Genomic DNA, 20,250 nt, shown 5'->3' with positions numbered 1-20,250 from the left:
ACAACAAATGACACCAAGCTATCACTTTTATATTATGACCTGTTACTTCATTAACATATTATCCGTTAATTTTATTTGCTTACTTTGGGAGTTTCAATTAAAATTAAATTGTGTCAGAATGGAAGAATATTAATAATTGTTGAATTTGGGTGATGAACAATGAATGAAGGTTCATTATACTGCTCTATTTTTATAGATGTTTGAAGTTTTTTATATTAAAAGCTTAAAAATATATATATATAGAATTACTTTTGCCTCTAACATTAAGTAATCTGAGTACAGTATATATAAAGTAATTTGTGTATACTTGGCAAGTAGATTTTACTATTAAAAGACATACATTAATAGGAAGAAATAACATTATTAAGTTTCTGCATGAACAATCTACTATTTTAATATTCTCTATTATCTTAGCTGACAAACAAAAGATATTCAAAACAAAATTTCCATGCTAGCGTAAATTTTTGGTCAACAGCAAGTAACTAACAAACTACAAAACTACTTCTAGAAAGGGCTAACAAATATTTCTGGAACTATCTCATAACTATATCTGAGATTATATAAGGACAAATGGCATGACTTTTTTACAGATGTAGTTTCATTAGTTCCAGACTGCAAAATTACATATTCCCACAGCTGTGTGTTATAACAACACGCATTAATGAAACATACTATATACATCAATATTTAGTTTAGAGAGAAAACATTATCCTAATTTTAATTTACACAAACAAAAGATTTAGAACTTAACTCCCAGCAGACAATGCATTATATAAACATATTTCAATTTATTGCCCACTATCTGCCAAAATCATGAAACTAAAGCCCTCTGGCCACACAAAATAGCAGGAAGCAGCAGCATTACAGATTCTAACATCTTTGGTAAAAGTGTCTCGATCACAACTGGGAGAGTATGCCTGAGAGTGGAAAGAAAGGACCTCAGTTGCTATGACCCATATGGTCTCAAACACGTCATAGAGAAAAAACCACCAAAGAAATAGTCAATATCAAGTGTAAGGCTGGTTTTGTGCTGAAGGGCCACTCCCTGGCACTGTATGGAGATATATACTGTCTGAAGAGCAAACCAAATGATATACCTCTACTATTGCTTGGGTAAGGGTGAGGATAAAGGTAATAGCTGCTTATCATCACTAGAAGGTTCTCTTGAATCTTGAATATTTTTGAGTTGTGTTTCTCCAATGACCAGCCCAATTCTCGCATGAAATAAATTATTGTTAAGTTTCAGAGCAGCACATCTCTCAATAACCAGAGCAGATCTGTTCCCTTCCACAAGCATTCTCTAGCTAATATACATTTCTGTCTTGCTGATTTGAATAAATGTGTTATCTCTTATGAAAAGTAGCTAACTTTTAAGTATTAAGTTTTTAAAAATTTTTGTTTTGTGTTTTACACATAAAACACGCAGTTGCAGGAACTAAAAGACAGGGGAAAATTAGTTCAAATTCGCTTACTCAGTTGAGCTTCATGCTGAGGACTTTGGTGCTGGCACTGTTGTGACCGCCTGTAAATTGTTTCTCCTGCCTTGAGTGCCTGTTTAAATAACCTTTCAGCATCTACAATAGTTGTTGCTTCTTCCTCAGCCAGTAGAACATATGCAGTAGCACAGCTATAAAGAAAGCAAGCAAGGCAATTTTAAGTAAAATGGTAAAACAAGTATTTTCTTTGGGGTATGTCCCTTTACATCGCATTTCCGTATCTTTCCCTATACTTTCTGTAATAGGGAAGAACATTTGTATTTTATTACAAATTAATCACTATAGGGATGTTGCCTATAAGCTTAAGTTATATATAATGACCCATCTCTCAGAACCCTGCCTCCCAGGTAATGAGCATTATGCTAAAATACTTCTGTTTAGCTCACAGGAAACATCTTGACCAGGCCCACCTGTGAATGACTGCAGGGAGGAAGAAATTAACACATCCCCTCTGGAGGCTGATGGGAACCAGAAAATGTTTGATTTTACTCCCTCTCCTTTTAGTATAAAAGAAGACTGAATTCCAACTCAGGCAAGATGGTTCTTCGGGGCATGAGCCCACCATCTTCTCGGTTTGCTGCCTTTCCGAATTAAGTCATTATTCCTTGCCCAACAACTCATCTCTTGATTATTGGCCTGTCGTGTGGCGAGCAGTACAAGCTTAAACTTGGTAATAAATTTTGGTTATTCATAAACACTTTCTATTTTTTGTTTTTGTTTTGTTCTGTTATTGCTGTTAAACACCTCTTGTGAAGGGGTATCTCATTGTGTTTTTCATTTTCATTTCCCTTATGATGAATGACACTGAGCATCTTTTTATGTACTTTTCGGTCATTTGTATGTCTTCCTTGAAGAAATAGACATTCCAAGTCCTTTGCCCATTTTTAATTGGTTGTCTTTCTGTCATTGAGTTGTAAGAGTTCTTTATATATTCTGGATAACTAGCCCCTTATCAAATATGACTTGCAAATATTTTCTCTCATCCTGTGGGTTGCGTTTTCACTTTCTTGACAGTATCCTTTGATGCACAAAAGCTTTTAATTTTGATGAAGTCTAATTTATCTAATTTTCCTTTTTTGCTTGCGCTTTTGGTGCCATATCTAAGAAACCACTGCCAAATTGACAGTCATGAAAATTTGCTCCTATGTTTTCTTCTAAGAGTTTTATAGTTTTAGCTCTTAAATTTAGGTCTTTAATTTTTAATTAATTGTGTATGATGTGTGTTAAGGGTCTAACTTCATACTTTTGTATGTGGTTATCTAGCTGTTACCATTTGTTGAAAAGACTATTCTTTCCCCCACTGAATGGTCTTGGCACCCTTGTCAAAAATCAATTGACCATAGATGTATGGGTTTATTTCTGGACTCTAAATTTGATTCCATTAATCGAGATGGCTATTCTTATTATTTAATTACTGTAGGTTCATAGTAAGTTTTGAAATCAGGAAGTGAGTCCTCCTACTTTATTCTTTTTCAAGATTGTTTTGGCTACTTGAGGTCTCCTGTAATTCCATATTTTAGGATCAGTTTGTCCATTTCTGCAAAACAGTCAATTGAAATTTTGATGGAGACTGCACTGAATTTGTAGATCAACTTGAGAAGTACTGATATCTTAACAATAATAAGTCTTCCAATCCATGAACACAAGATGTCTTTCCATTTATTTAGGTCTTCTTTAACTTCTTTTGATAATACTTTGTAGTTTTCAGTGTACAAGTCTTGCACCTCCTTGGTTAAATTTATTCTTAAGTGTTTTAACGTTTTTGATGCTATTGTAAATGAAACTGTTTTCTTAATTTCCTTTTCAGATTGTTCATTGCTACTGTATAAAAAAACAGCTGATTTTAGGTTGATCTTGTCTCCTGCAGCTTTACTGAACTCTTTTACTAGCTCCAATAGTTTTTTTGTGGATTCTTTAAGGTTTTCTATATATAAGATCATGTCATCTGTGAAGAGAGATAGTTTTATTTCTTCCTCTCCCATACGAAAGCCATTTTCCCCCTCTTCTTGCCTAAGTGCATTGGCTAGCACCTCCAGTACAATGTTAAATAGAGGTGGTGGGATTCCCTGGTAGTGCAGTGGTTAAGAATCCACCTGCCAAGGCAGGGGACACGGGTTCGAGCCCTGGTCCGGGAAGATCCCACATGCCGCAGAGCAACTAAGCCCATGCCCCCACAACTACTGAGCCTGTGCTCTAGAACCCGCAAGCCACAACTACTGAAGCCCGCATGCCTAGAGCCTGTGCTCTGCAACAAGAGAAGCCACCGCAATGAGAAACCCATGCACTGCAACGAAGAGTTGCCCCTGCTCACCATAACTAGAGAAAGCCCGCACACAGTAACAAAGACCCAACGCAGCCAAAAATAAATAATTACTTTAAAAAAATAAATAGAAGTGGCAAGAGCAGACTTTCTTGCCTTATTCTTGATCTTAGCAAGCTTTCAGACTTTCAGTCTTAAGTACATAGTTAGCTGTAGGTTTTTCATAGATGTCCTTTATCAGTTTGAGGAAGTTTCCTTACATTCCTTATTTGTTTTTATAATAAAATGGTGTTGGATTTTGTCAAATACTTTTTCAGCATCAACAGAGATGATTGTGTGGGTCTTGTCCTTTGTTCTATTAATGTGATGTCTTCCACTGACTGATTTTCACATGTTAAACCACCATTGCCTTCCTGGGATAATCCCACTTGGTCATGGTGTATAATCCTTTTAATCTGCTGCTGGATTTGGTGTGCTAGTATTTTGTTGAGAATTTCTGCATCTATATTCATAGTGAATATTCGTCTGTAGTTTTTGTTTCTTATCATGTCTTTCTTTGGTTTTGGTATGAGAGTAATACTGGCCTCACAGAATAAGTTAGGAAGAATTGCTTCCTCTTCTATTCCTTTGAAGAGTTTGAGAAGGACTGGTGTTAATTCTTCTTTAAGAGTTTGGTAGAATTCAGTGGTGAAGCAACCTAGTCCTGAGCTTTCTTTGTTTGGAATTTTTAAAATTACTGACTTAATCTCTTCATTTGTTATAGGTCTATTCAGATTTTCTATTTCTTCTTGAGTCAGTTTTGGTAGTTTGTGCATTTCTGGGAATTTGTCCATTTCATCCAAGTTAGCCAATTTGGCATACAATTGTTCATAGTATTCTCTTATAGTATTTTTAATTTCTTTAAGGTCAGTAGTAATGTCCCCAGTTTCATTCTTGATTTTAAGTAAGCTGAGTTTCTCTCTTTTTTAACTGGTCAGTCTAGCTTAAAGTCTGTCAAGTTTGTTGATCTTTTTTAAAAAAAACCAACCTTTAGTTTCACTGATTCTATTGTTTTTCTATTCTCTGTTTTGTTTATATCACTCTAATCTTTATTACTCCCTCCCTTCTGCTTGGAGTTTAGTTGGCTCTTCATTTTCTAGTTCCTTAAGGTATAAAGTTAAGTTTTTGATTTGAGATCTTTCTTTTTTATTAATGAAGGTTATTTACAGCTATAAATTTTCCTCTGATCACTCACAGCTTTTGCTGTATTTCATAATTTTTTGGTATGTTATGTCTTCATTTTCACTCATTCCAAAGTATTTTTCTAATTTATCTTGTGATTTCTTCTTTCGCTCATTGGTTGTTTAAGAGTTGTTTAATTTCCACATATTCCAATATTGTGAAATTTCCAGATTTCCTTCTGTTACTGACTTCTAATTTCATTCCACTGTAGTGAGGGTGGATAGTTTATATGATTTCAATCATTTTAAGTTTACTGACAATTGTTTATGTCCTAATTATGATTTATCCTGGAGAATGTTCCATGTACACTTGAGATGTTGTTGGGTAGAGTGTTATATAGATGTGTTAGGTCCAGTTGGTTTATAGTGTTGTTCAAGTCTTTTATTTCCTTGTGTATCTTTTGTCTAGTTATTCTATCCAATATTGAAAATAAGGTGTTGATGTCTCCAACTATTATTGTTGAATTCTTTATTTCTCCCTTCAAGTCTGTCAGTTTTTGCTTCATACATTTTGTTATTAGACATATATAAGTTTATAATTATTATATCTTCTTGATGAATTGAACCTCTTTTATCATTATATAATGTCATTCTTTGTCTTGTAAAAAGTTTTTGTCTTAAAGTCTATTTTGTCTGATACCAGTTTAGCCACTCCAGCTCTCTTTGATTACTATTTGCATGGAATACTTTTTTACACACTTTTACTTTGTACTTCTTTGTGTCTTTGTATCTAAAGAATCTCTTGTAGACAGCATATAGTTGGACTACTTTTTTTTCCCTATTCATTCTGCTAATCAATGCCTTTTAATTGAAGAGTTTAATCTATTTACCTGTTTGAGTACTTAGTGATAAGGAAGGAAATGTTTCTGCCATTTTCCTATTTGTTTTCTATATGTCCTTTTTTTTTGTTCTCAATTCCTACATTATTGCCTTCTTTTGTGTTAGATACATATCTTCTAGTATACCATTTTGATTCCCTTATTACTTATCACATTTTTTTTGTTATTTCTTAGTGGTTAACAGTTAACAATTACATTTAACATCTTAACTGATAACAATCTAGTATGAATTAATACTAATTTAGTTTCAATAGTATACAAAACTTTGCCCCTATATAGCTCTTCCCCCTATCACTTATGTTGTTATGGTCACAAATTGCAACTTTATAAACTGTATGTCCATCAACATAGATTTATAATGAATGTTTTACATAGCTGTCTTTTAAATCATATAATAAAAAGAACTGCAAACTCCCCCAAAATTAATATTGACTTTTTTTTTTTAAACACTTTTATTATTTATTTATTTATTTTTTGGCTGTGTTGGGTCTTCGTTTCTGTGCGAGGGCTTTCTCTAGTTGTGGCAAGCGGGGGCCACTCTCTTCATCGTGGTGCGCGGGTCTCTCACTATCGCTGCCTCTCTTGTTGCGGAGCACAGGCTCCAGTCGCGCAGGCTCAGTAGTTGTGGCTCACGGGCCTAGTTGCTCTGCGGCATGTGGGATCCTCCCAGACCAGGGCTCGAACCCGTGTGCCCTGCATTGGCAGGCAGATTCTCAACCACTGCGCCACCAGGGAAGCCCCAATATTGACTTTTTAATTTGCCTATGTAGTTACTTTTACTGGCATTCTTTATTGTTTAGTGTGGAGTCAAGACTGTCTAGTATCCTTTTATTTCAGCCTGAAGGACTCCTTGTAGCATTTCTTGTAGGACAAGTCTACTAGCACTGAACTCTCTTTTTGTTTATCTGGGAATGTCTTAATTTCTCCATTTATTTTGAAGGATAGGGTTGCTGGGCATAGAATCCTAAGCTGACAGTTTTGTTTTGTTTTGTTTTGTTTGAACTTTGACTATGTTATCCTACTGCCTTACATGGTTTCTGATGAGAAAGCAGCTCTTAATCTTTTTCAGGATCACTTATATGTGATGAGTTGCTTCTCCTTGCTGCTTTCAGGCATCTCTCCTTACCTTTGGCTTTCGAAAGCTTGATTATAATGTGTCTCATTGTGGATGTCTTTTTGAGTATGTCATACTTGGGGTACATTGAGCTTCCTGGATGTGTAGATCCATATCTTTCATCAAATTTGGGATCTTTTCAGCCATTATTTATTTAAATAGTCTTTTTGCCCCTTTTGCTCTCTCTCTCCTCTCTTTCTGGGACTCCATTATGCACAGGTATGTTTAACAGTGTTCCACAGGTTTCTTAGGCTCTGTTCACTTTCCTTCATTCTTTTATTTTTTACCTAAATCAAGTTTGCTGATTCCTTCTTCTGCCTGTTCATATCTGCTGCTGAACGTCTACAGGAAATTTTAAATTTCAGTTATACTTTTCAACTCTAGAATTTCTATTTAGTTCTTTTTTATTATTTCTATCTCTTTATTGAATTCTCTAATGGTGAGACATAATTCTCATGGTTTTCTTTAGTTCTTTATACATGGTTTCCTTTACCTCTTTGAGCATATTTTAAATAGTTGATTTAAAGTTTTTATCTAGAAAGTCCAAAGTCTGGGCTTCCTCAAGGACAGTTTTTATTCATTTTCTTCTATTCTCTGTGTAGGGCGTATTTTGCTTCTTTGCATGTCTTATAATTTTTTTGTTGAAAACTGGAAATTTTAAATATTATAATCTAGCAACTCCAGAAGTCAGATTTCCCCTCCTCCCCAGAGATTATTGTTGTTGCTTACAGTTGTGACTTTTCTGAACTGATTTTGTAAAGTTTGTATTCTGTCATGAGTGACCAGTGAAGTGTCTGCTCCTTTAGCTTAATGGTTAGTCAGTGATTTGATAGAGATTGCCCTAAACACCTGAAACCAAAAACAAAACAAAAAGCAAGTCTTTGCAGATGGGTTCTGTGTGTGTACTGGGGCATACCTTCAACATTCAGTCAGGCAGTTTACAACTCTGCCTTAGCTTTCACTTTCTGTTTGTGCAGAACCTGAAATTCAGACACACATGAGAGCTTAGGGTCTTCTCAAATCTTTTCTGAGCAGGTGCCCAACTTTGGGCATGTGTGGAGCCTTTGAGATTCCCAGGAATATGTGGAAGCTTTGAAAAGTGTTTATTTCCCAAAATTTCTCATTCCCCAGCCTTTCCTCCCAAGCTTTCTAGTTTGTCTATTGTTTGCCCTAGTTGTTATCCCTTGATCCTGGCAGCACTGGCTAATACAGTTGCCTTTAAATATTTTCAACAATGCCCCCACAGTGTAGCTGTGTCAGTGCTGGGAGAGTTTCGAATTAACCAAAATATAGGCTAGCCCTTTGAGCTGGTCCTTTAGAGAGTAACCAGACAGGTCAAAATAAACAACGATAATTCTTTGAGAAAAAGGTCCATTCTGCTTCCTTTGATAGTAGGAATTATACCCAGAAGACAGACTGTTGTCTTCAAGGCTGCCACTGAGCTAGGGAGTGGAGGATGGGGTCAGTGTTAAGTTAAAACACCACAAAGCTCTCTTACAGAAATTCAGCTATTTTTTAAAACTGACTAAGCATTCTCCAGGTTGCAATAAACTTTGATTAGTTTTCAGAGTTTCAATAAAATTCATTCACTGCTTGCTGAGTTCCCTACACTGCCAGTTTTGTTCCACCTTGGGTAAGTCTTCTTAATAAGGATTAGTATATCTGTGGTAGGGGAGTAAGGAGGGGTACAGGGACAATGCTAAGTTCACATTATTCAGGAGGCATTCCTTGATTAATCCCAACTGGAACCATATTTTTACTCTAGGCACTTATTTAATATTAGATTAATACTTATTGATCTGTCCCATTTAAATATTAAGCTCACTTATGATTCTACATTTTGTTTTTTCAAAATATAAAGTTGATAAGAGGAGCTACAAAAAAATAAAGCTGCTAACATTAAAAAAAATTAAATTAGAGCCATGTTTTACTTATGTTGAATTCCCTTCCCATGCCTCCAATCCTACTAGCAACTACAGTTCTCAGGACTGAATGAATGCTTTAAATAAATGACTTAAATGAAAAACAAAATTAAAACAGGTGGCTTAAGTATTTTAGTACTCTTTAATTATCAAGTATTATCACCAATCAGATCAGCATTCTCCCTTTTATAAAGTATTTCTAGCATAATTTCTATTCAAAAGCATAGATAAGTTTACAATTTCAGAAGCAAAACACAAATGTCAATGAACACTGCAAATTTTGTCTCTAGTATGCAAAAAGAGAAAGGGGACTATTAATGACTCCAGGTGTCTTAGGAACAGAAAAAAGGAAACAAAATCACTTGCCTGGGTTTCCTTCAAAACAAACTTATTTTCCATATATTTCAAACTTACTCATTGTTTAATTCTAAAGCTTGATAGGCTGCTTTGATTCGAGCTGGAGGATTTCTTTCCCTCCATGCCTTCTGCATAACTGTAGGAAAAACATTTCAAAAAGTAGATGATATGGTAAACATAAATTATCTTATGCAAAACGTATGAAGAATGAGTTAGAAGAGTAAACAAAGATTTAAATAACATGTTCTTAAACATAAGAAACAAGAAATTGCGGTGATGGCTCACATTAACCTCATGAGAAATTTACATTAAATTTGGAAGCTTCACATAAAGTAGAAATTTAAATATTATTTCTCTGATTTATATGAATAATAACATAGATGGTACTTAATCAAGTTAATTACATCATTATACATGAACATTTATATATCTAAATGCATATTAAAATTGATATCAGATTATAATCTATGAAATATTCTAGTTCCTTTATCCTCTTGAAAAGGGTCTATGGAACTGTTAAAAATATACAAAAAAAACTTAAAAAACACAGTACGTATTTAATCAATGATTCAATCCATGCAGAATGTTTGAATTTGCATTTTGTATAAAAAGGGGGGTAAAAAGGAATTAACTTAGACTATAGTATATTTATGGGAAATGTCAGTCTCTACTAAGAGTCAAGAAAAGACTGAATTAGGATCTCTCTGGTATAACAATATTTGTTTTGTTATCATTTACTGCACCAAAATGAAAATTTCACACTAAGCAAAGTTTCTTAAAAATTAAACAAACAGGGACTTCCCTGGTGGTCCAGTGGTTAAGAATCCACCTTCCAATGCAGGGGACGCAGGTTTGATCCTTGGTCAGGGAACTAAGATCCCACATGCCGCGGGGCAACTAAGCCCGTGCGCCGCAACTACTGAGCCCACGCGTTCTGGAGCCCACATGCTACAACTAGAGAACCCGCACACTCTGGAACCTGCGCACCACAACTAGAGAGAAGCCCGTGTGCCGCAACAAAGACCTGACCCGACGCAGCCAAATAAATAAATAAATAATTTTTAAAAAACTAAACAAACAAATAAACAAAGTAGATCCATGAAACTATCTGGCCTATTTCAAGTTTGATAAGAAAAATAAAGAATCTATGAATGTTGCTTTTGGAACAAAACCTACAACTGTCCAGAAAGAATAATGTGGAAAATGTTTGAGTTTTCCTTTGGAAACAAAATATTAGTCTTGGCTTAGAAAAGGAGACAATATATTCTACTTGCGTAACAAAAATACATTTCTCATATCAAACATGTCACCACTAGCTGACAGCTAATGCTTCCTGAACTTGACAAATTGATGCAAGTCAGCACCCATTTGATAATAACCAGGTAAAGAATAACATTTTGCTTAAACATTAAAATATTACATAAAAATCAAGTATAATATTTGACTTGCCATTTTTGATGATGAGGCTCTCTTCTATAAGTTACATGATATTTTCACGTTAAATTTTGACACTGAATCTTTATTAACAGTTTAAATGGTTATTTGGTACTCTAGCATATTAAGTATATACAGTAATTTATTTAACCAGTTCTCTTTTGATGGATAATTAATTTTTTGCTAATACAGAAATATTGTGATAACCATCTTTCAACATCTATCTTTGCAAACCTGACCAAATATTTCATTTTTAGAAGTGGAATGGTTGGTTAAAATGTATGCATCTTTTAAAAGATTTTGGATATATATTTCCAAACTCCTCTCAATGAGACTGTATTAATTTACATTTTTTCAGGCAGTGCAGGAGAGTGACTATTTCCCCACTCCCTTAACAACACTGAGTAGTATCAATCTTTGCTAATTTAAAACATGAAAACTTATCTCATTTGCATTTGCATTTCTTCTATTTCTAGTAAGGTCATCTAATCCACCATTAAGCATTTTTTCTTATTCTCATGTTTTCAAATGCTCTATCCAGCCTTATTATTCCTCACAACCAATGCAGTTCTAAGCCAATGAGGAAAGGGGAAATAAAGTAGAGGAAGGAATATACTTCCTTCTAAAACAAGGTTTAGGAATAATTTAAAGCAATATGCTCATTTAGTATTCAACTGTCCTCTTTAAGAATACTGTATATGCTTAAAAAATAACACAAGCAGTTAACAATTCAAATTTATCTATTTTTCTAGTTAAATACTATTCTAATATGCTAACCAGCAGAAGAGACTACCATTCAACGCAAGACCATGGGTCACAAATATAAATGCCTTGAGACCAGGCAGAAAACATAAATGAGTGAACTAAAAGCACATGCACTGTCTAAGAGAGTCACAGCTCAGGTCTAACAAATTACTGCCAAGTGGAAATGCAGGTCCATATTTCCCAACTTAAAATTGTAAATCTGGAGTTTAATGTTAAATCTCCTGATTTTTTTAAATGTTGAAAAAAAAAAAAAACATGAAAACAAATTATCCAAAAAACACTGCTGGTTGGCCCTGAGGATATGTTTGTTCACTGTCCTAAAAAAACAAATCAACAGAATAAGAACAAAAATGTACTAATTTAGGGCTTCCCTGGTGGCGCAGTGGTTAAGAATCCGCCTGCCAATGCAGGGGACATGGGTTCGAGACCTGGTCCGGGAAGATCCCACATGCCATGAGGCAACTAAGCCCGTGCACCACAACTACTGAGCCTGCGCTCCAGAGCCTGCGAGCCACAACTACTGAAGCCCAAGCGCCTAGAGCCCGTGCTCTGCAACAAGAGAAGCCACCGCAATGAGAAGCCCGCACACCACAATGAAGAGTAGCCCAGCTTTCCTCAACTAGAGAAAAACCTGCACGCAGCAACGAAGACCCAACGCAGCCAAAAATAAATAAAATAAAATAAATACATTTATTTAAAAAAATCTACTAATTTAGTAATTACTGATGACAATAGTCAAGAGGAATTTGTCACATCACACATATAGGCACGTTTGTCTTTTTTTAATATAAAACTATAGACATAAATCATTATCTTTATGTGAGTATCTGAGAAGATCAATATGGAACCAACAGTCCATTTCTGGATTATCATTCGTGGATAAGGTTTAGTTCAGTCTTTAACTGGGATTATGCATACCTCTAGAAGTACTACATGGAACTTTGCAAGGACCAAAATGGGACACACAGTTTTAAGTGAATCAATTTCTAAAGCTTCAACTATCTATGACTCTTTCCTATAACTGATCTACCTGAAGAATGTTCCTCTGATTGGTCTATGTCATGCTGGTTTTCCTTTCCTAGCCAACATAGGCTCCCCGCCTCACTGCGTCCCCTAAAGATATATTACCTTTTCCTACTTTACAAAAGAAAAGCTTACTTTTCACCCATCCTGAATCTTTCCAAGGTGCACTGCCCTACAGTGTAAAGATCTCCATGTGCCTCAGGGGACAATTCAAAATTTGGGTTTGGGAGGAACCATTTTTAATCAAGGAACCTATAATAGGGATTTGTGCCATTTACTTATTTAACAGTGAAGCTCAGCATTAGAAATAGAGTATTCTGGCCCCTGGAATTTCTGAATTCAAGTATATTGTAGAGTGGGGAGGGAGTGATAATTTTTATCAGTTCCATTTATCAGCACCCTTTCTCCCCTTACTATCAAAGCATGCATTGCTCCTAAGGGAAGGTACCCTCATAGTAAGGCAAAGAAAGCATTAGTAAGGGATAATAAAGGCAGTGGAATCTTGTTTTGGCCAAGTGATAAGCTCATGGCAAGGTTTTAAGACTTATCTATCTTCCTATCTTAGAATCTGAATTCAGAAGAGAGATGGTTGTCATAGGGATGCATGTTAACATGTTTATTTGAATTAAAAAATGAAGTCAGAATTCTCTGTCAGAAAGTAAGTCTGATTTAGTTGACAGGCATGACAATGAGAACTCACCCAACCAATTAGGTTATATGGAGGACTCTTTCCAAAGTTGGAAGAGCCAAATATGTAGCTCCAAGGATTTGACAAAAATATAAAGTACATGATTCCATTTAGAACTTTATGATCAAAAGAAACTTAAATTTAAAAAAATTTATACAAAAACTGTTTATTGTGGAAAAGCATTTAAGTGTGATTAAAAAACTCTCAAACATAATTATATTATAATAAAATCATACAGAGATGTGGAATGGATATGAGTTCAACAAGAAAAAGTACTTACATAAAATTTACTACTGATAGAGTATTTGTTCATGTATTTTTCAATGGATCATGGTGGATATCAAGTCATTAGATTCCTTGAAATACATTCAAATATAGAGTATTTTAGTTTTATTTTTAAATGTCTATATTTATAATATGTTAAAAATTACATTCTTTGCAATTATTTAACCTTACAATGTCAAGTTAAAAATGTGTGAAGGGATACATAGTTTTTCAAAATTCTTTTAGGAGGTATGTGAACAAAAATGTTTTAAGACCACAGCTTTAGTGGATAGCCATGGTTGCTATTTGAAAAGCCTGCCAAGGTTTGCAATTCTGCCCATGAGAAGGAGGTGAAGCCTTAATATCCAGAGTCACCTCAGTCCTCATAGTTAACAATACAATACTGATTTTCCACTGCTGTTATTTCCTTAACATTATACTTTTGCCATTAATGTAAACATTAAGCATATAAACATAAAGCAATTCCTTTTTCTCTGATTTGCAGTTAAACCATTTTATGTAATCATACCAAAGATCCTTGGGTTTCCTGCTACCATACATGCTGAATATATTTAATGCAGCAGAGATATATCACAATGAACTCACTTCAATGTTGGAAAACTGGCTGTTTTTCAGACCCTAATTGTTGGTGATTTTCTTCTGCCTATCAATGTGATGAGTAGAAGCAGTAATAGTATAGTGGTTAAGAGCCAAACTTGAGCTTGAAACCCAGCTTTTTCATTTATTAGCTAGGTGATTTAGGGCGTGTTACTTGTTTCCCCTTTGCCTCAGTTTCTTTATATTTAAAATGTGGCTGATAATAGTACCTATATCATGAAGTGATTGGGAAGATTAAATTAGTATCTTTATATAAATTGCTTAGAACAGTGCTTGGCGCATAATAAGTGTTATACAAGTGTTAGCTATTATTACTGAAATTGCTTAAGACATCTGTGACACCAAGGCTATTCATTCATTCATACTTCCATCAAAGAATAAATATTAATATTTACAGTATATCAGGCAGTGTGCTAGATGATAGGGACTCAAAGATGACAAGTATAGTCCCTAATTTCCACAGTTTCACACATTATTAGGGAGGACAAACATTAAAACAACATGATAAATTAACAAATAAGTGTTTACAGTTGAATAAATTAACTAAAATTATTATAAAAGTGAGGTTTGGACTAAGTACTGCAGAACTATAGAGAAGATCAGGGAAGGCTTCCCAGAGAATGAGACTTTTAATTTTGAAGGATAAAAGTAGAAGCATAGATAAGGTGGGAGAGGGCAGTCAAAATAGTTGTGATAAAGATCCCTGTCTTTCAGCCAAACATTTAAGAGTTTCTATACTCACTTCTACAGAGAAGATTAGACAGAACTAAACACAGACATTTCTATGATCTTCCACCACTTTACATGCATCCCTGACTTATGACTGGAATAAAATATACCCCATTTTTCTCTACATGCTGTGCCCCAATGTTTAACTTTGCCTTACTCTTTTTTTTTTTTTATGTGTATAATTATAGGTGTTAACTTCCCCAACCAAAACTGGGTACACTGTTCTCTGTATAAGCAATTGCTGTATTCGATCTGAAAGGCTTTTTAAGTAATAAAAGAAGCAATTTAATTAATTTTTGTAAAATACTTTAAATTCTATAAAGAATTTAAATTTTATCTTATAAAAGACAAAAAAGTACGATAACCTAGTTTACAATCATAATTAGTTTCAATTTAATCTGGGTTTCTTATCAATGATGCAAACAACTCCAAGCCAAATAACTTTGTATAATAAATAACTCTAAAAAACTTTAAAAATAATTTTTATGACTACTGTTTACCCCAAGAACAGATATGACACATACCTGTGTCTGAAGGACGTAAAAAGTCCGTGTCACAGGTGAAAAAGGTCTGATGGTCCTGAGCTGACAAATTCATGTCATAGTATGTAAGTGGCTCTTTACCAGTCACCCAAGTGTATCTTTACCAAAACACAATAAAATATGTAAATTGAACATGAAAGAGCATCTGTCTGCTACAACAGACACTTTTTAAAATTCAAAAATATACTGCTACAAGTCTTATTTCAGGATGTTCAAAAGCTTATTATAATCAATAAAACAAAAGAGATAACCTATCCAAACTACTTAGAGTACAATAATAAAACATCAAAAACCAAAAGGGAAAAGGCTAGATTATTCAACAAACAGTGCTTCAAAGTTGAATTTGAAGGGATAAAACAATTTGACTTAAATATATACTTTTTAAAGTATACTTAAATAAATTCTCAGTGAATTAGAATTAAGTATTAAAAGTAAAACTACAAAGAAACTAGAAGAAAACACAAGTGAATTTTTACTAGATGTCAAGATGATAAAGGGTTTTCAAAGCATAAAAGCAAAAAAAACTTTTTTCAGATTTTACTAAATTCGAAATTTTACCTTTCATTTCTTCCTAAAACCCTCAATAATTAATAGCAGGTAACAAACTGTCTAATAAATACATTTTAAAATATCCAATCTCATTGGTAATTAACAAATAGCAAATTAAAATAACAATTTTTACTATTCACCTATAAAATTGGCAAATATATATTGTCAAGGGTGAGGTGGGACTCACACATATTGCTGTTATAAATATAAATTGGTATTTACATTTCTTTTTCCAGAAATCAATTAGATAATATCTATCAAGAGTCTTAAAAATATTCACACCTAGTTAGACGATGGGTATATGGAATTCCATTATACCACTCTCTCTACTTTTGTTTATTTTTGAAATTTTCCACCATTAAAAGAAGAAAAAATTAAAGGGGGGAAAAGAAACTGTTCACACCTTTTGATTCAGTAATTCCAGTGCTACAAATCAACCCTAAGGAAATAATCATATATGTGGCTAAAGATTTATGTATAAAGCTATCGCTCTAGAGTAAATGTTAACAGTGAAATATAACCTGTGATCTGCATAGGGGAGCAGTAGGTAAGTTATGTATGGTACCTCCATATAATAGAATACAGTACAACTATTAAAAATCATGTTTTTGAAGAAATTCATGTTTTGAAGAAATTCTGTGGTAAATTCACACATAATGAATTTTATATATTATGATGTTCAAGTTTTGTTTCTATATATGCGTATAGAAGAGAGACTGGATGGAAATACTAATAGCAGTTATCACTTAGTGGTAGAAAAAGGTGATTTTTTACTTTCTTTTTTATACATCTTTTTATTTTCCAACTTTCTACAATGAATATGTATATATTTTATAATCAGAAAAAGCATCTTAAAAGCACATTGTGTTATTTATATACATGATCAAAGATTTTAAGTTACTTAATAGTATAAGTTGCCTTTAAAGTTGCTATTTAAAGTTTTTAGCTATTTTAGGAGAAATTATAATGAAGAAAAAGGAAAAAGCGAATCCTTGTTCCCTTAGCAAAGTTTGGTATACTTTCTGAAATCATAAAAAAAAATCAACGATCTACATTAATCCCGAAATGATTTAAAGCAGCTAAAAAACACATGTACAGTATCAATAACTTAAATTAGAAGTAAATTTTAAAAGACTCAGTAAAGTAAAACAAGGATTGGGCCATAAAATGGCTCATACCAAAGAGTTCTATACACTTGCTAAAGGTTGGCTACGATATGATTCTAAGCTTCCTAGAACCACACAATGATTACCAGGGCAATTTAGACGTCTACATTAAGATAAACTAATCATTCAAAAAAGAAGCATTAAGTGTTCCTTATACTAAGATAAGAAATTTCTCTGTAAGATTTTCATGAAGTAGATACTATAAGATAACAAGAATAGCCTAAAAACTTTTTAATAAACACAGTGAGAAGTTCAAGGACCTGTTTCTTGCAGAATCCCTTAATATAGGCTAATGGCATCTATCATAAAAGCCTAGCTTTGGCTTCCCAGGATGTGACTGTCCTACACTATCAAGTACTTACGCACAGGGATTACTGCTAAATTATTTTGTATCCCCATCATTTTGCATAGTGCCAATACATAGTAGACATAAACTGTTTCTCGTTCAATGAATTAAACAACATGCCCCAGTCTACCTCCAGGTTAAACACAGCCCTTTCCAAAACAAAAGTAAAGTATCTTTGGTCATAAGTTTCAAAAGTCGTTTTCTCATTTAGAATAAAAACCAGAAGAGAAATGGATACAACAGTGTAGCTAGGGAATGGCAATATAAAATACAATACAAAAATATTATGCCCTGTACTGTTGCACAAATGAAATTTATATTCACATTCAGATTGATATTTTCTAATGAATCGTCAAATAAAGTTTGCAATTGAGCACATGTGCACAGGAATATGTTGACATTTGCAATTTTTTCTCAATCTCATGAATTCTTTGAAAAGGCTTTCTGCCATAAACCAAGAGCCAAATGTATACTTATATCACAAACATATGGTTTGAAGCAATGTTTCTCATGATTATAAAAGTAAATATAGTCAAGATGCTGCCAATTAAACCTTGGGCTAATCATTTTACCTTATATCAGTATCTCCAACTAGAAGAGCTGTGATGTATTTGTAAAAATAAATTTTTCCATAATACTTTTATTCTAAAACCAATGCCATAATTATACTGAAAGCAAAATGTAATACCTCCTATATTCTGCTCCTCTGAAAAGATTTAGAGGATTTCTCCATACCTTGCATTCTAAAAAACAAAGAGAAAAAGGGGGAAAATAAGACAGTTTAATCAAATGTAGTTAAATCTTAAGTTTGGTCAACATGTATTGTGTAGTCACTGTATGCTAAGTACAGTGCTAGCCACATATAGCGCAAAGATGAATAAGGCATGGATCACCCCTGCTGTCACACAGCGTACAACCAAATCTAGTCATTCCCTTATTTCTGTCTCCATAGCATTTGGTTCACAATCCAAGTACAGCACTTACCATATTACAATGTGACTATCTGGTTTTCAGTTTTTCCTTTAAAATATGAGCTTTTAAAACTTTGCTCATTTTGTACTTCTGGAACCTACCACAGCATTTGGAACTAACTTAACTGAATTAAATGTAGCATGAGAATTAGTTATGTAAACTATCACCTACACTGTGTAGTAAGTGCTATGATAGAGATATGTTTTGTTCCAAGAGATAAAAAGGAAGTGATTAAGTTTGTTCTGGAGAAATTAGGGGAGACTTTAGAAAGGTTGTGACATTTAAACTTGAACCACTGTAAAAATGAGTAGAAGGTTGCCAGATGAAGAACATTCTAAGCAGAGGAAGTATCAGAAAACCACACAGCATACTTAGGTTAGAGTACATGGTAGAAGGTGAGAGGGAGAGCTGTAAATGAGGCTAGAAAATAGACTGGGGGAAATTGATGAAGGGGCTTACATACCATGTAAAGAGTTTAGACATTATCCTTAGTCAATCAGAAGCCATCAAAGGTTTATAAACAGAAAAATAACAAATATCAGGACTTTGTTTAGATCAGCAGTTCTCAAAGTATGATTCATGGAACTGCAAAGTAACAACTCGTTTCATAATAAATGCTAAGACATTGTTTGCCTTTTTAACTTGTTGACTTGAACTCAACCCTGAGAGTAAGGGCGTCCTTAAATTTTGTGCCCCAAGCACCTGACTTGCCTCACACTAGTCCCAGTCCTGCAAAGTTGGGCTAATGGTACAAAATCAATGGTTGGTAAAACTTCTGGTACTTTAAAGTAGTGGTCATTGGATTCCTCACCCCAATCCCAGTAAACAAGGCAACCAAATATGATGGTTGTCTCCAGTATAAGCAATTGTTTTTTGAGGTGGACTGACCTTTTTTTTTTTTCATGGAATCTCACTTTTACTTGAAAGAGTCACTAACAGACAAATTTATGATTATTCAGACAGATACCTGGCAAACATTTTCTCAAAGTTGAACAAACTGAGTCTGTCAAATTCAAGGAAGAAAAAACAGTATTTGCTGCCAATGATAAAACTTGAGCTTTCAAGTACATATTAGAATTTTGAAAAACTTGTATCAGTTACCAGGAGCTTGACCATTTCTCAACTTAAAGGCTTTCCTGTGAGGTTAGTGGTATTAACAAATGTCATTTTTAAAAATTATACAATATGTCAATATTTGGAAGACATGTATAACTCAGGGAACGAGTATTTTCCAAGTGGCCAATGCATGATTTATAAAATTATTCATAAGTGAAAGACCCATTCAAAATGGGACACCAAGGGACTGTAATATACAGAACATGAAAAGTTAACTGGTATAGCTTCAGATTCCACATTGCAACTAAACTTTAAGAAAGTACCTCAGTAAATTTTGGTGTTGTATTGAAAATGAATATCCACAACCTTCTGAAAAGGTTATTAAAATACTTTTCCCTTTTCCAACTACATATCTGTGTGAGAACAGATTTTCTTCATAGATGTCAAGCAAAACAATATTTCACAACAGACAATGCAGAAGCAGATATGAGAATAAGCAATTTTTACTAAGCTAGATATTAAAGAGATTTAAATAAATGTAAAGAAATGGCAGTCTTCTGATTAAAATTTTGTTTTGGAAAATATAATTATTTTTCATGATACGTGTATTAGCTCAGGCTGCCATAACTAAATACCATAGATTGGATGACTTAAACAACAGAAATTTATTTTCTCACAGTTCTGAAGTCTGGAAGTCTGAAATCAGGGTGCCAGCATGGTTAGGTTCTGGTGAGAGCTCTCTTCCTGGCTTACAGATGGCTGCCTTCTTCCTGTGTCCTCACATGTCTCCTCCCATAGTGGAGAGAGAAATTAATCTCTTTTTTTCTCCTAAGGCTACCAATCCTATCACATTAGAACCCCACCCTTATAACCTCATTTAACCTTAATTG

The 20,250-nt window shown here is 34.0% G+C and overlaps 2 protein-coding genes across 19 annotated transcripts in view; one reads left to right on the top strand and one right to left on the bottom strand.

Annotated features, from left to right (window-relative positions):
* The window catches only part of WNT2B (Wnt family member 2B), an 84,013-nt gene extending 74,754 nt beyond the window's left edge, over positions 1-9,259 (top strand). For both annotated transcript variants that reach the window (XM_082380333.1, XM_082380332.1), the window contains one exon: positions 1,878-9,259. In XM_082380333.1, coding sequence (XP_082236459.1) covers positions 1,878-1,912 — 35 coding nt within the window. In that variant the 3' untranslated portion in view covers positions 1,913-9,259. The remainder of the gene's footprint in view (positions 1-1,877) is intronic.
* The window catches only part of ST7L (suppression of tumorigenicity 7 like), a 151,705-nt gene that overhangs the window by 120,042 nt on the left and 11,413 nt on the right, over positions 1-20,250 (bottom strand). For 16 of the 17 annotated variants that reach the window (XM_082379970.1, XM_082379962.1, XM_082379955.1 and 13 more), the window contains 4 exons: positions 18,021-18,075; positions 15,254-15,369; positions 9,266-9,344; positions 1,473-1,627 (listed from right to left, as the gene is read on the bottom strand). In XM_082379970.1, the coding sequence (XP_082236096.1) occupies positions 1,473-1,627; positions 9,266-9,344; positions 15,254-15,369; positions 18,021-18,075 (405 nt within the window). The remainder of the gene's footprint in view (positions 1-1,472; positions 1,628-9,265; positions 9,345-15,253; positions 15,370-18,020; positions 18,076-20,250) is intronic. The other variant, XM_082379957.1, reaches the window with a different exon arrangement.

The sequence above is a fragment of the Balaenoptera borealis genome (assembly GCF_965194805.1).
Source record: "Balaenoptera borealis genome assembly, chromosome: 1".
NCBI classification, from domain to species: domain Eukaryota; kingdom Metazoa; phylum Chordata; class Mammalia; order Artiodactyla; family Balaenopteridae; genus Balaenoptera; species Balaenoptera borealis.
The sequence above is the reverse complement of the archived record's forward strand: the minus strand, read 5'-3'. Positions and strand labels throughout refer to the sequence as shown.